The 16,353-nt window shown below is 41.9% G+C and overlaps 1 protein-coding gene across 1 annotated transcript; it reads left to right on the top strand.

Moving 5' to 3' along the window:
• The first annotated feature begins 15,526 nt into the window (after positions 1 to 15,526).
• LOC112064211 (small integral membrane protein 30-like) lies at positions 15,527 to 15,811 on the top strand. The gene has a single exon (XM_024121243.3). It carries the CDS (start codon positions 15,632 to 15,634, stop codon positions 15,809 to 15,811), a length of 180 nt encoding a protein of 59 aa, XP_023977011.1. The 5' UTR covers positions 15,527 to 15,631.
• The last annotated feature ends 542 nt before the right edge of the window (positions 15,812 to 16,353 follow it).

The raw sequence follows: 16,353 nt of genomic DNA on the forward strand, positions 1-16,353 counted from the left end.
ACAGAAACTGGCAACAATTTTCAAGCTTCATGATATCAAAAGAATGTCAATTGTCACAGCCATTTAGAGGGCAATTGGACAACATCTATTAAATCCGTGTCTCAGCAATGACGCTTCTAGTTATCTACCATAACTCCATGTTATGGAGGTATGTACAAGCATAATTACTATGATACTGCTAATAAAGAAAATTTGGAATCAGCCGTAATGCCCAGCAATAGGGGAGTGGCTAAATAAAATGTAGAATACTTATATAATGGAATTCTGTAGAGAATTTTAAATAAATGACCCTGATCTATATATGTTAATATAGATCTATCTCAAAAGCATATTGTTGAATGAAAACAGAAAATGGCAGCATGAGATTGACTGACTGATATTTTTTAAAAACTCTCCCCAAAATGCATAACTTTAGTTTAATCATGAAAAATCACCAGACAAGCCCAAATTGAGGGATATTCTACACAATACCTGACCTGGACTCTTCAAAAGTGTTAATTAAGGTCATGAAAACCAAGGAAAGACTGAGAATTATTACAGATTGAAGGAGACTAAGGAGACAACACAACTAAACACAACGTGGGATCCTGGATTGGATCCTGGAAAAGAAAAGGGACATTAGTGGGAAAACTGGTGAAGTTCTAATAAAGTCTATAGTTTAGTTAATAGTATTGTTCCAATGTTAACTTCTTCGTTTTGATGACTGAACTGGAGTTATGTAAGCTGGTAGCACTAGGACAGGCTGAGTGAAGGGTACACTGAAACTTTCTGTACTATCTTTGTAACTCTTCTGTAAATCTTAAATTATTTCAAAATAAAAAGTTAATATAAAACACAGAAATACCATTATTTCTTATCCTCCCTGCTATAGACAATATTTGTGTCCCCTCTAATTTCATATGCTGAAACCTCATCCCCAATGTGATGGTATCTGAAGGTGGACCTTTGGGAGGTAATTAGGTCGTGAGGGCAGAGCTCTCATAAATGGAATTAGTGTCCTTATAAAAGAGATCCCAGAGAGCTGCCCACTCCCTTCTGCCCTGTGAAGACACAGCAAGAAGACAGCTGTCTCTGAACCAGGAAGTGGGCCTTCACCAAACACTGAATCTGCTAATACCTTGCTTTGGGGCTTCCCAGACTCTAGAACTGTGAGAAATAAATTTCTATTATTTATAGACCACCCACTCTCTGGTATCCTGTTATAGCAGCCTGAACTAAGACAATTACATATTAAGTTTGTAAAATATTTTCAAAACAGATTGTAAGGCTACCTGCCAAACTCTTTTGTCAGAGGTTATCTTTAAGACAGGGATAAAGGACCAAGATTGTGGATAATGTTCAAAGGGGGTATTAGCTTTAGTTTTAATGTTTTAGGAGATAAATGTACTCATGCATTGCTTTTTTTAAAAAAAAAATTATTTATTTTGGTGGCATTGGGTCTTTGTTGCTGCGCGCGGGCTTTCTCTAGTTGCGGCGGGCGGGGGCTACTCTTCGTTGAGGTACGCGGGCTTCTCATTGCGGTGGCTTCTCTTGTTGCGAAGCATGGGCTCTAGGCACATGGGCTTCAGTAGTTGTGGCGTGCGGGCTCAGTGGTTGTAGCGCACAGGCTTAGTTGCTCTGCGGCATGTGGGATCTTCCCAGACCAGGGCTCGAACCCGTGTCCCCTGCACTGGCAGGCAGATTCTTAACCACTGCGCCACCAGGGAAGTCCCATGCATTGCTTTTTTAATCAAATTAATTTTACAAATGCAAAAGGACAAGATACCTGGTCTCATGACTTTCAGGAGTAAGACAAGCCATGCCAACTACGAAACAACCTTCTAACAGAGGGTTGGGGAGCCTGAGGAAGCAATGAAGAGCCTTAAGTGGCTTGCTTGGTGTCTCTGACTTGACATTGGCGGAAGGGCCCAGGCAATACTTGGCAAGAAAGGCCATCCCACTGTGGCCTTGGATGGCTTCTCACCAAACTTCCTGCCCAAGCACCCACATGGCTACCCTACCCCTCTGATTAACACAATTTCCCCCTAGAATACCATAAACCCTGAGTCACCCAGAATGTGAGCTGCGTTTACAGGTCACTCATCAGTTTTCTGCTTCTTGGCAGAATCCCTAAGAGAAACGCAAGCATTGCTCAATACCCTGGCCTATGGCCTAGAAACAGCCTGCCCCCAGATCTTTCTCCCAGAAAGTATTCAGTCACAGATCCAATCAGCCACCTTGGAAGTCTCCTCTATTTTTCATCCGTCTTTCTCTAACAGCATAGGGTCAGCACTTACTGTGATAATGCATTATTCAAGGAGACAATCAGAAAACATTTAGTCCAGCTAGAAAAATCTAGTCCAGTTTGAGAGACAGGACATCCATGTAAGACTTAGGAGCACCTACATGTCTTCAAAAATATGCACTGAACTCCTTCCATATGCCTAACACTGATCAATAAAGACATGAGTTTCTGCCCTCATGTAGGTTTCTGACTGCCTGGAAAGATGGACTTTAAACAAACAAACAATTATTTTACTACAATTAGTAAGTGCTATGCAGGAAAAGTAAAAGATGCTTTGAGGGAGAACAAAATAGGGGCTCGGCTTTGGGGTAGGGAGAGGGTCAGGAACATCTCAGCTGAGCCCTGAAGGATGAATAGGACTTTTTTAAGTAAAAAAAGTGAGAGAGGGGCTTACTTGGAAGAGTAGAGAATCCCTGAAAAAGGGACCAGTTGGCACAAAGGCCCTGAAGTAGGGATGAGCCTTGTATTATCTGCAGAATGATCAGAGCCTAGAGGGAAAGGGGGAAAGTGGCAAAAAATGGTCCGTAAGGAGGCAGAACCAGACCTCACAGGGCACTATAGACCATATAAATCATCTGCAGCCTTATCTTAAGTGCAATGGAGAGTACTTGACGGCATAAAGCAGAGGAGTGGCAGAGATCAGGTCTGCAGTTCAAATGAATGGAATGTAACCAACCGATCAATTGCCTCATACACTCATGAAAATTAATTCATTTGAATCAAGCAAAGATCTCTGAGGTGCCTGTTGGAAACTTCCACTGGGTGTTTACAACATGAGAGAGATAATATCTGCAACCTCTATCACAATTGTTCTATTTATCAAACATCTACCAGGTAGTAAATACTGGAAATCTAAATTGATCCCCCAGGACTTCCCTGGTGGCACAGTGGTTAAGAATCTGCCTGCCAATGCAGGGAACACGGGTTCGAGCCCTAGTCCGGGAAGATCCCACATGCCGCAGAGCAACTAAGCCTGTGGGCCACAACTACTGAGCCTGTGCTCTAGAGCCCGTGAGCCACAACTCCTGAGCCCATGTGCCACAACTACTGAAGCCCGTGCACCTAGAGCCCGTGCTCCGCAACAAGAGAAGCCACCGCAATGAGAAGCCCGCGCACCGCAACGAAGAGTAGCCCCCGCTCGCCACAACTACAGAAAGCCCGCATGCAGCAACGAAGACCCAACGCAGCCAAAAATAAATAAATAAATAAATAAATAGATTCCCCACCCACACTTTACCCCAGAGTTGCTGAATATCTCTTTAGGAAATTAAACACTTGGGTAAAAGATGAAGGCAGGTCATTATAAGCCCCATGCCAGATTAGTGGTCCTGAAAGACTTCAGAGTTTCAGGATAGATGGATTCCTGAGGAGACAGAAGAGTCAGAATCGAATACACAGAGATACTACTTCATACCTACTTTAAGAAAAGAAAAAAAAAAGGAGTTAAGTGTTGGCAAGGATGTAGAGAAACTGGAACCCTCCTGCATTGCTGGTAGGAAAGTAAAATGGTGCAGCCTCTGTGGTGGTTCCTCAAAAAGCTAAACATAGAATTACCATATGACCCAGCAATTCTACTTCTGGGTATATTCCCCAGAACTGAAAACAGGGATTCAAACGGACACTCATATGCCAATGTTCATAGTAGCATCATTCATAGTAGCCAAAAGGTGGAATCAACCCAAATGGCCATCAACACATGAATGGATAAACAAAGTATGGTACATCCATACAATGGACTATTACTCAGTCATACAAATAAATGAAGTTCTGGTACTGCTACAACATGGATAAACCTTGAAAACATGCCAAGTGAAATAAGCCAGACACAAAAGGACAAATATTATATGATACTACTTTTGTGAAGTATCTAAAATAGGCAAATTCATAGAGACAGAAAGTAGATCAGAGGTTACCAGAGACTGAGGCAGTGGGGAGGAATGGCAAGTTATTGCTTAATGGGTCCAGAATTTCTGTTTGTGATGATGAAAAAAGTGTTGAAACAGGCAGTGGTGATGGTTGCACAACACTGTGAATGTACTCATGCCACTAAGTTGTACACTTAAAAATGGCTAAAATGGCAAATTTTGTGTTATATATATTTTACCACAGTAAAAAAAATTCAAGGGAGGGTGGGCTGGAAGTTTGGGGTTAGCAGATGCAAACTATTACATATAGAATGGATAAACAACAAGGTCCTACTATATAGCACAGGGAACTATATTCAATATCCTAAGATAATCCATAATGGAAAAGAAAAAAAATAAGTGTTTATTACACAGATAAAAATTTTTTTTAATGAAATGGAAAAAAAATTCAAAAAAACTGAAAAGAAAAGAAATCAAATACATAAATAGGACCATGTCCTCCATGTTCACTGAGTTCCTTCCAAATTGCCACCTTTCAGTTGCTGGTCCCCATGTCCCTCCATAAAACCTCTTTTTACGTTTTGAACTCTATTCATCCTTTCGGCCTTAGCTCAAATGTAACTCAGAGAGGGCTTCCCAGTCTCCCTACCCCAGTATTCTTTCATGGTGCCCATACCTTCCCTTCCCTTCCCTTCCCATCCCACAACTGCAATCAAATATTTGTGTGATTATGTCTTTAATATCTGCCTTTTCATTAGGCTGTAAGCTCCAGAGGAGCAGGGACAGTCTTGTCCACTGTGTCTGTCTCATCCCCTGAGAGAGGATACAGCACCTAGCCCAGGGTCTGGCACATTGGGGATTCCATATATATTTTTACATAAATTAATTAATAACTAAATGAATGTGTGGTGGGATTGTTTTTAATTTCAATGCCTTTTACAATGCTTTGAGTTTGATTAGATTATTAAAAAACCCAAAAAAAGGTACATCAGGACTTATAGCCCTGCGTTCTACCTTGTGAAGTCGTCAGCAGTCTCTTGGAGCAGGAAACTGAGTGAGACAGCAGTACAATTTGTTTCCAGGTAGATCTGCTACAACACCAACCATTCCAATCTTGGTCTCTAAGTGGTAAGTTGTTGGGCTTACGATGGAACCCCTCTTCACTGTGGGACCAGACCTGCCAGCCCCCTATAGAGCATTTCACGTGTTCAGGTTAAGCAGCATCTATATTAGGACCAAAAAGTAAGGCATACTAATGTCAGAATGAGAAAGAGCGTTCACTCGTCTACTGGGAAAGCCACTTCTTTGATAAGCCTAGGTAAGTTTAGGCTTTATGCCATTAGTCAATGAAGGCACTTCCTAACTGAATGTCCCCATCTTAGCACTCTGCATCAACCTCAGTAAACAACATTCTGTGCTAAAAGGAAGCCAGACACATATAATTAATTTTGAGACAAGAAATACAAAAAGAAACTGATTTAATGAATTTGTCTTCTGGATGTGGACACCTGTGGGAACTGAAAGGCGTGATAATACAGGAAGAAGCATACAACTCACAACAGCTTTTATATGAACAAATTTTGTCCCACAGATCATTATTCTCTCAGCCCACAATCTAATCTTCTTTCTTTTTACTTTTTTACGTGTTACATATAAAATGCATAAACCAGAGAGTACAAAGCAAACGAGCAACTGTAGACATTAGGAGATTTTTTTGACCATAAGTAATAGAAAACCCAGTTAAAACAGGCTTAAACAATAAGAAAATCCAGAGGTCTTGTGGACTCCAGGGTCCACGATTCATTCAGTCACTGACATTGCCACAAGGAACAGGTTTCATTTCTCTGTCCTGCAACCTTCAGGGTTGCCTTCATCCTAAAACATGTTCCCCTCATTGCTTGTAGGATGGCTACAAGTATCCTTGTTTGTGTCAACAAAAGATTCTAAGTCCTTCCCTTCAACAGCACTGGGATGAATTAGGACACATGCAGACCCCCAGGACCAATAATCATTGCCGAGGAAGGATCATACACTGATTAATCAGATTTGTCTCTGGGTTTTGGGGATGGAGAGGATATCTGAGCAAAACTGGGATTTTTGACAGGGAGAAGGGGTGGGGAATGGATGCTAGGTAGGCAGTCAAGAGTGTTCACTACAACTAGCAAATCAGAATTTGCCCACACCTTGAGTTACAAGTATTGCAGTAGTATTAGAGAAATATAAAACACTTTGAATTTCACACATCCACTAATCCACTTGTTCTTAACTCATGTAAGGGATAAGAACACATTCTCATCAGCAACAGTGGCTCATGACAGCAGTGATTCTTGGAAAAATCAGGAAGCCTGTGTGGTGTTCTTTATGTATACGCTATAGTCCCACCTTCCTACAGAAAGAATGGTATCTCTCCATCATATCGGAGGCTCAGTCCTGCATTTTAGCCATCCTCTCCAGTCCTGGGTTCATATCGAAACCTGCTTGGGTCCCACCCTAGTCCTTCCCAGTGATATTGAACAGCATTTCACCCGTTTGGGAAATTTATTTTGGGAGTCCCAAAGTATATTTTGACATGACTAGTTCTGTGAGATGTTACTAGATGTTCCTTGGGGGAAAAAAAAGTTCCATTCTTGCAGAAAGCATGAAAGGACTATTTAAACTCTTAGCACTTGCAAAACTTGGGCATTTGTCATTATCAATTCCTGGGACAGCACATCTACTTTGTCTTTTGAAGATTGGGCCTTCGTAAGCAAGAAAGTGGCTCTGGTTTTCACAGCAAAGAGGGGAGGCCTCATCCAAGGATATACAACAAGGGTTTGTATAGGGACTTGTAACAGGGATGCATTATTTTCTTCAATCAGTCGTTCTTAAACTACAATCAAGAATAAGGGTTGGGCTTCCCTGGTGGCACAGTGGTTAAGAATTCGCCTGCCAATGCAGGGGACACGGGTTCGAGTCCTGGTGGTGGCACAGTGGTTAAGAATTCCGCTGCCAATGCAGGGGACACGGGTTCGAGCCCTGGTCTGGGAAGATCCCACATGCCGTGGAGCAACTAAGCCTGTGCGCCACAACTACTGAGCTTGTGCTCTAGAGCCCATGAGCCATAACTACTAAGCCTGTACGCCATAACTACTGAGATCACACACCACATCTGCTGAAGCCTGCAAACCTAGAGCCCGTGCTCTGCAGCAAGAGAAGCCACCGCAATGAGAAGCCCGTGCACCGCAACGAAGAATAGCCTCTACTCGATGCAACTAGAGAAAGCCCGCGCACAGCAACAAAGACCCAACACAGCCAAAAATAAAATAAATAAAAATAAATAGATTGAAAGGAAAAAAAAGAATAAGGGTTGCCTTTCAAAAAGGCAGATTCCAGATCTCATCCCAATCTCTGGCTGTGCAGCCTGGGAATTCATATTTAAACGAACTCTCCAGGTAATTCTGATGCAGGTGGTCCATGTGTTCTCTGAAATTGCTATCTACCTACCACATGCCTGCCTGTGACAGTAATCAATGTTGCCATGGCAGCAGCCAGTCTGAGCCACCTCCTGCTGCCTGCTGCCTGGGCAACAACTGACTTTTTGGGTCTCTTCCTTCTTTGCTAGTCCAAGGAGCAACTGTGAACAGCAGTTTTTCAATACTGTGGAAACTATTCAATTGACCCAAACAAAGAAACTGACTCATAATTGTACGATCAGGGATTACAAACTATGTCACCTCACCTTCAGAGCACCAGTCTTTTAATCCCCTTTCTTGGCTCCACTTCAGATGTCAGATACTAGCCCTCAATGATTACATTTCATTGGCACGAAGAGGGTGCAGTCCCTGAGACCCACACAGTTTTCCAAGCCTGCCACAAACTGGGGTCCTCCCTTACCTGGCATCTATAGCACTCTTGTAACAAGTGTCCTATTGGGTTAAAAGTAAATAAATCTCTCATTTGAGTGACGGATAGTTGAGTTCATTACTTTTACTTTCAGCAAACCCAAAACCCAAAATTATTTTCAACTAATTTTTTGGTCAGATGCTAACTATCTGAAAGAAAACCCATGCTAATAGAAGAGAGAATAGGTTAAGTACTAGGATCTGTATCTAATCCCTTAGCAGGTGTGGTAAACAGAATAATGGCCTAATCCCCAGAACCTGTGACTGTGTCGCAATTATAGAGCAAAGGAGAATTAAGGTAGCAGATGGAATTAAGTTTGCTAATCAGCTGACCTTAAATAGGGAGTACATGCCGCAGGGCAACTAAGCCCACGCACCACAACTACTGAGCTCGCTGGCCTCAACTAGAGAGCCCATGTGCCGCAAATTACAGAGCCCACATGCCACAAATACAGAGTCCACGCACCCTGGAGCCTGTGTGCCACAACTAGAGAAGAGAAAACCAGTATTCCACAACTAGAGAGAAGCCCACGCACCACAACGAAAGATCCAGCATCCCTCAACAAAGACCCCGCATGTGCAACTAAGACCCGACGCAGCCAAAAATAAATAAGATAAATAAATAATAAATAAATCTTAAAAAAAAATAAATGTAGAAGAGGGAAGGACAAGAGTCAGCGTCAGTGATGTGATGTGAGAAAGTTAGCTGGCCATTGCTAGCTATGAAGATGGAAGGGGACCATGAGCCAAGGAATACCTGCAGCCTCTAAAAGCTGAAGAAGGCAAGGAGACTGATTTTCCCCGAGAGCTCCGGAAGGAACGTAGGAACATAGCTGGATAAGACCTTGATTTTAATCCGCTGAAACCTGTTTCAGACTTCTGATCTCCAGAATTAAGATAATACTTTTGTGTTGCTTTAAGCCACGAAATTTGTGATAATTAGTTACATCAGCAATAGGAAACCAATACACAGGGAGTTAGGAATGAAGACCAGAAACAGATACAGACTAGAGAGTCAAATAAATGTGGGCCTCCTTGCTCAGCTATAATACCTTTTCTCTAGTGGGGGTCCAGGGGAAACCCTTCATCCTGAGTTTTCCAGGAGGCCTGCCTTTGAACCAGATAACCTGATTCAGAAAACCTGCAGTATTAAAAAAAATATATATATATATATATTTTTTTTTTTTAATGAGTTAAATTCATGTACATTTCTTTTTTGGTCCCTTCAATGTTGGTATTTTGTTTGCTTTTCCTTTTTTTTTTCTGAAGCATAACATAAACATATATATATATGCAGAAAAATGCACAAATCATTTTCACGAAGTAAACACACTTATGTAACCACCACCCAAATCAAGGTATAAAATATAACCAGAAGCTTCAAAACTCATCTCATGCCCCCTTCCATGTACTATGTCACCTCCCACCTCATACAGTATACATGCCTTTGTGTCTGGCTCCTTTCACTTATTAGTATAGTAGTAAGATTGCATCCATATGTAGCAATTGTTCATCTATTTTCATTGCTCTATAGTATTGCACTCTGTAAATATAAAACGATTCACCCATTTTTTTTCAATTCATCCATTTTTTTAAGAGGAAAATTGTGGATTAAAAGTGGTTTCACCCCCTTCCAGACTTTTCAGACTCTTAACCCGCTAATAAGTAACTGTAAATCACAAAGCAAGGATGAAACAACCTGAGTTTCCCAAATGTATTTGACCATGAAACTTTTTTTTTTCCTACAAGACTAATATTTTGTAGGACATGCTCCAGGAAACCATGGTCTGGAGCAATGGTTTTCAAACTGTGCTCCTCAAAGCTCTAAGTTCCCAGATAGTGACTCAATATTGCATAAGGGATCAGAGTAAGATCAGCTGGATCCCCACTTCTGCTTCAACACACCCTCCACTTGTCTCTGCTTTAAGAAGGGATTTCACATAGATTGGGTGTATGTGTATATGTATTAACTGCCCATGTATCTATGATGGAGAAAAGCATTTGGTTGCTTTAAAAAAATTGTTTGAAAACCACATGTCTAAGCTCTAGGGGACCTCTCAGAAGGCCTTTGCACAGACCCAGGATCCAACCTACAAGGACTTCCTGACCTTATCCAAAGTTCACTGTTTTCACTGTTGCTTACTTGCCATGCTCTGTCCAAGAGCCATCTGCCCACTGATTCTGCCAGTGGTGTTGTGGAAGAGCTCAAAAGAGATCACTGACAGCTGCTCAATACAGATCAGGCAGCTTAGTCCACAGGCAGCTTCTGTCTATGGAGTCAGAGGCTGAAAATAGATCATTACATGCCACAAAAGTCTGAAACTGCTTCTAACCAGGCAACATGGTTTAGGGATTAAGAGCATGGACTCCAGAGCCAAACTCCCTGGCTTTGACTTCTGGCTCTGCTGCTAACTAGTTGTGACCTTGGGCAAGTTTCTCAATGCCCTCACATCTTAGTTCCCTCATCTTTAAAATGGAAGTGAAGATAATAATAGCATGTACCTCAAAGGCTTGATGAGGATGAAATGAGATCATGTTTGTGCAGCAGTTGAGACTGGGCTGGGCCTCTAGGAAGCACGATGTGAATATCTGTTAAATAAAACCAAAGTGGTTCTGTGAACTTATAGGTGGCAAAGCCCAATTCCAGGCATTTTAATTATTTTACTGTTCAATTTTTACCACCGCCCTCAAGGTAAGGCTCTCTCTGTGGCCTCCCACACCACTGAAGAGTTGAGATCACATGGCCCTCCAAAATGGTGAGTGTTACCAAACTCAGGATTCCTTGGATCAATAACATTTCAAAAGCAATTTTGGGTATTCACGTAGGGTGGCTATTTTAACTATGCCATTCAGGACATTAAAATAAACTGCCATCTACCATTACCACTATTTTATGAAAGGTAATTTTAAGAGCAAAAAAAGTAGGAAAGACATAATCTCAGAAAAAAAGACAGGGGCTTTAAATTAAATTGAGCTTAGTTAAAAAAAAAAAATCACTACCCTGTTCTGGTTTTTCCATTTCATCTTGAGCCAGTGGCCAAGGGCCAACCCCTGTCTGTGACCCAGCATTTGCATTTGACTAACAGTGCTCTACAGGCCCTTGTGAGTGTCCCTGGACACATGGGCCATTATAACTAAACACCTCCCTTAGTGTCCAAGCCTCAAAGCTAGTACTGAACACCCCAAACTGCAGAACTGAAGGCATTTGCTAATGATTCCATTTAGCACTGCTATGCTCAGAGGCAAGGGATCACAGGGGAATTGGGCAGAGTTATTTCAGTCGTTCGCGGTAGCATTTGATGGGGCCTTTTAGAACCACAGCTCCCACTCCAAGGAGCCAAGAAAGACTGAGCTACCTGGGTGTTTTAGATAAAACCTCAGTCTTTCCACCCATGTTTTTCATTGCTCTCACACCACTACCACACTCACAACACTTCTGACACCAGAGGTGTGGGGTTTTCCCCCACGCCAAGCAATTCTCTGTGACACACCAGGGTGTTCTACAATTTAGCTCAATCCTGACACCATCTACTAGAGACAGCGTCAGATCCCACAGGTTAAGGGCTCAGTCCCACGAGACTGCCCCCTCCCCCCATACCCACAACCAAGACTCAGATGCCAATCACAAGTAGTAGGCCACCAGGATACCCACATCTTCTGTCTGACCTGGCTACAAATTGGGGGTTCCCATGACGTCTTCCTCCTTGGATTCAACTATTTGCTAGGGTAGCTCACAGAACTCAGAGACACACTTACTTACATTTACCAATTTATTAAAGGATACAGATGAACAGCCAGATGAAGAGATACATAAGGTGAGGTCTGGGAGGGTCCAAGCACAGAAGCTTCTGTCCCAGTGAATGCGGGGTGTATCACCCTCCTAGTACTTGCATGTGTTCACCAGCCTGGAAGCTCCCTGAGCTCCATACCTTTGGGATTTTTATGAGGCTTCATCACATAGGCATAGCTGATCATTAACTCCACTACCAGCTCTTCTCCCTTCTTGAGGAAATGAGAGGCAGGGCTGAAAATTCCAAGCTTCTAATCATGGCTTGGTCTTTCCAGCTGGGTCATCCAGTCAGGTCATCCAGGAGCCATTCAGGATCCCACTGAGTCGCCTCATTAGAACAAAAAACACTCCCATCACCCAAGAAACTACAAGGGTTTCGGGAGCTCTGTGCCAGGAACCAGGAGAAGAGACCAATATGTGTTTTCTATTATCTCACACTGGGTGTGCAGACATAGTGAGAGAGGCCAGCTTGGGGAGTCAGGAAACAGGGGCTGTCATGCTGGTCCTGCTGTTAACCCAACCGTGTACTTTTTGGTGAAGTCCTCAACCATTTAGAGACTTGTTTTTCTCTTCTACAAAATGGGGGCAGTAATGCCTGCTTTGCATTTCTCAAGGTTGTTCTGGGAATCATATAGGTAATGGCTGTGAATATGGTGTTAAAGCACCCTAAAGGAATGCTTATTTGTGACTCTCAGCCTCCACCCACTTCTAGTCAGGGCCCCAAGTCTCCCCACTAAGTTTATACCAAGGATCTTTCCCTCCAGCCTGACGAGGACTCCACAGTACAACACTCCAGGGTAGACTCCAGGGCCTTGGTTTAGAGTAGTGGGGTAAGGAGAAGCCAATTTTTTTCTTTCTCAGAGTTCTGGTCCTCCAGGTCACTCCAGGATGGAGGGAGCTGCTAAGTATAAACACTCAGGAATCCACAAATACTCTTGGAATTCCAGCTTAGTGAGCCTGTTCAGTAATGCTTCCTGCTAAACTAACAAAGAGTGATAGCAGAAGAATGCTGGGAGACATTCCATCCCCTGGCCTCCAAAGAATCCTGGCAGCTCAACTTGTTATATCAACGTGTTATATCTGGAAGAAACTTCCGATCAGTGGTTCTTAATTTTGGCTAAACATTAGAATCACCAGGGAGCTTTCAAAAAATACCCTTGCCCGGCTGTACCTCACACCAATTAAATCAGAATATTTGGGAGAGGGACCTAGACATCAGTATTTTTAAAGCTCCCCAGATGATTGCAATGTGCAGCCTAGTTTGAGAACCACTGCTATAGAGGATCCAGGTCAAGCACCTCACTTTACAGAAGGAAAAACTGAGGCCCTGGGAGTTTAAGAAGTTTGTCTGAAGTCATACAACTGATTAGAGCTTGAGATATCAATTCAACAAGTTGATGATAATAACAGCTCATTTTTTGTTGAGCTTTTACTCTGGGCCAGAGTAAGCACCAAGCACCTTACAAATATAATCACAATAAATCCTAATGATTTTATGAGAAAATTGAGACCTGGGGAGTTTAACTAGTTTTCTCAAGGTCAAAACAACTGAACAGTGGCAGAGATTCCAGTTCAATTGTTCAACTAAGTTTGAGCAGCATGCAGATGACAAGACAGGGATAGGGCCCTGCCCTTAAGGAATTTACAGTCTACCTGGAGTGACAGGACACAGGTGAGCCAACATTTAAAACACATTCTGATAAGTGTTACAGTAAAAATCAACAATGGAAAGACAAGGAAGGCACCTAACTCTGGGAAAAGTCAAAGAAGTCTTCTTAGAGGAGGGTATTGAAGAAGTCTTAAAAGGTGAATGAAAGGTAGTTTAGTGAAAAACGAAGAGGGAGAGAAAGTGGAACCAGCCAGTGTAAAGAATGGTGAATGCTCAGAGCTATGCAGTAATTCATAGTGACTTGATAAGTATATTTGGGTGGAGCTAACACCAAGAGGTGAGATTGAAGAAGTACAGAGACTAGATCATTAAGGATTTTAAAGAGGGAACCATAGCAGGATTACAAACGGACAGTGGAAGGATATAAATGTATGTATTTAAAAGGTTATTGGAGGATATGATACCAAAAGCACAGGCAACAAAAGAAAAAACAGATAAAGTGGACTACATTAAAACTGAAAACTTCTGTGCATCAAAGTACACTCTTAACAGAGAAAAAAGGCAACTCATGCAATGGGACAACAAAAAACAATCTGATTCAAAAATGGGCAAAGGACTTGAATCGATCTCTCTCCAAAGAAGATATACAAATGGCCAATAGGCACATGAAAAGATGTTCAACATCACTAATCATGAGGGAAATTCAAACCAAAACCACAATGAGGTATCACCTCATAGCCAGTAGGATGGCTATAATCAAAAAAATAGAAAATAATAAGTGTTGGTGAGAACATGGAAAAATTGGAACACTTGTGTATTGCTGGTGGGAGTGTAAAATGGTGCAGCTGCCGTGGAAGACAGTAGGGCAGTTCCTCAAAAAAGTAAAATAGAATTAACATATGGTCCAGCAATTCCACTTCTGGGTACGTACCTAAAGGAATTAAAAGCAGGGTCTCAAAGAGATATTTGTCTGCTCATGTTTATAGCAACATTATTCATAATAGCTGAAAGGTAAAAGCAACCCAAATGACGAATGAATAAATAATCAAAATGTGGTGTACATATATACAACGGAACGTTATTCAGCCTTAAAAAGGAAGAAAATTCTGGTACATGTTACAACGTGGAACCTTATTGTGCTAAGTGAAATAAACCACCCACAAAAGGACAAATACTGTATGAAGTACCTAGAGTAGTCAAATTTACAGAGACAGAAAGTAGAATGATGGTTACCAGGAAGGAGCCAGGGAGATGGGTAATGGAGAGTTACGTTTATTGGGTACAGAGTTTCAGTTTGGGAAGATGAGAAAGTTTTAGAGATGGATGGTGGTAGTGATTTCATAACAATGTGAATATACTTGATGCCACTTAACTGTATGGGTTAAAATGGTAAATTTTATGTTATGTGGATTTTACCACAAAAAAATTATGGCAATAGCATTAAAAGATTAGCGGGTGAAAACTCAACGAGGAGACCAGTTAAAAAGCTAATGCCCAGGGGCAAAGAACCCAGTAAGAGCCTGATAATGTAAGACAGTGGCAGGGGAGACGTAGGGGACAGACACTAGAGATATCTAGGAGGTGAGTGGCTAGCTAGACGGCACGTCAGGAAGAATGAGGAGCCCCAAAACGCTACTCCCAAAGTCCTGACCTGAGGGAGTGATGAACAGTGGTGTCCCTCACCAAGACAGGGCCCACAGAGTTGGTGGGGGAGGAACAGGTTTCTGAGAAGGTGGTGAGTTCAGCCTTGAACAAGCTGAGTTTGAAGTACCTGGAGAATATCCAGGTGGCAATATCTTAAAGGAATCAGATACACTACAAATTGATCTCAGAAGGTTGGATATTTTTTTAAGTATGATAATAGTATTATGGTTATTTTTTAAAGTTTGTATCTTTTGTAGAAAATATGGGTGAATGGGGCAGGGCTGGCCATGGGGCAATGGTTGTTAGGGCTGAGGCATGGTACACAGAGATTCTTTATGCAATTCTGTCTACTCTGGGGACCGGTCAAAAATCACCATAATAAAAAGTGTAAAAAACAATAATAGCCCTGCTCGCCATTCCTGTAATGGCTGCTTCCTTGAAGGTGCTGTCACATGGAACCTCTTAGCCTCAGCATCCTGAACTGATAGAATTAAACAAATACCGCTTTCTTTGAAAACTTCAGCCTTTAAGAACCAGTCACCTCAAGATCTCAACATCATGATCTCAGTTTCAACACAATTGTTCCTAGTTCTCTTTTCATTGCTTTCGGTGCTGCCTGTTGTTGAAGCAGTAGAAGCCGGAGATGCAATCGCTCTCTTGCTCGGTGTGGTTCTCAGCATTACAGGCATTTGTGCTTGTTTGCAGGTGTATGCACCAAAGAGAAACGGACGGATGTGACTTTGAAGGGCCTCCTGAATCAAACCTTGCCCTGAAAACCTTTGTGCTATTGAGGTTCAGAACTGAGTTTTGGTGACTGAAAGTTCCCAAGAAACAGTAAATAGGGCAGTTCAGAGTCTTGGTTATTTCCCTATAAATAGGAACAAATTGATATACTATGTTAAATGGAAAACAAAACGTTTTCTTCACAACAAATAATGCACTGAAAAATGCCGTCGGTAATTTGTATTTGCTAGTTAGAAAGAAGGTCAAAGAAGTGAGATGGCTGAACTTTGCATACGTAATATTTCACAGTTTCAGAATTCTCAATAGGAAGAAAAAGACTCTTGCCCAGAATCCTGGGAAATTGCCACTGTTTTAAGTTATAATCACTGCCTCCCGCATCATTGAGGAGTCTTTTCTCCATATTTTTAATGGATTTTTGTTTTGTTATCTCCCAAGTTAATATTGTACCTAGATATTAAATACAGTTGGTCAAAAATTAAAACTTATCTCTTTGTGGGGGAAACGTTTAGAAAATGTATTCGATGTATCTAACATTG

The sequence above is a fragment of the Physeter macrocephalus genome, chromosome 20 (genome assembly GCF_002837175.3).
Source record: "Physeter macrocephalus isolate SW-GA chromosome 20, ASM283717v5, whole genome shotgun sequence".
In the NCBI taxonomy this organism is placed as follows: domain Eukaryota; kingdom Metazoa; phylum Chordata; class Mammalia; order Artiodactyla; family Physeteridae; genus Physeter; species Physeter macrocephalus.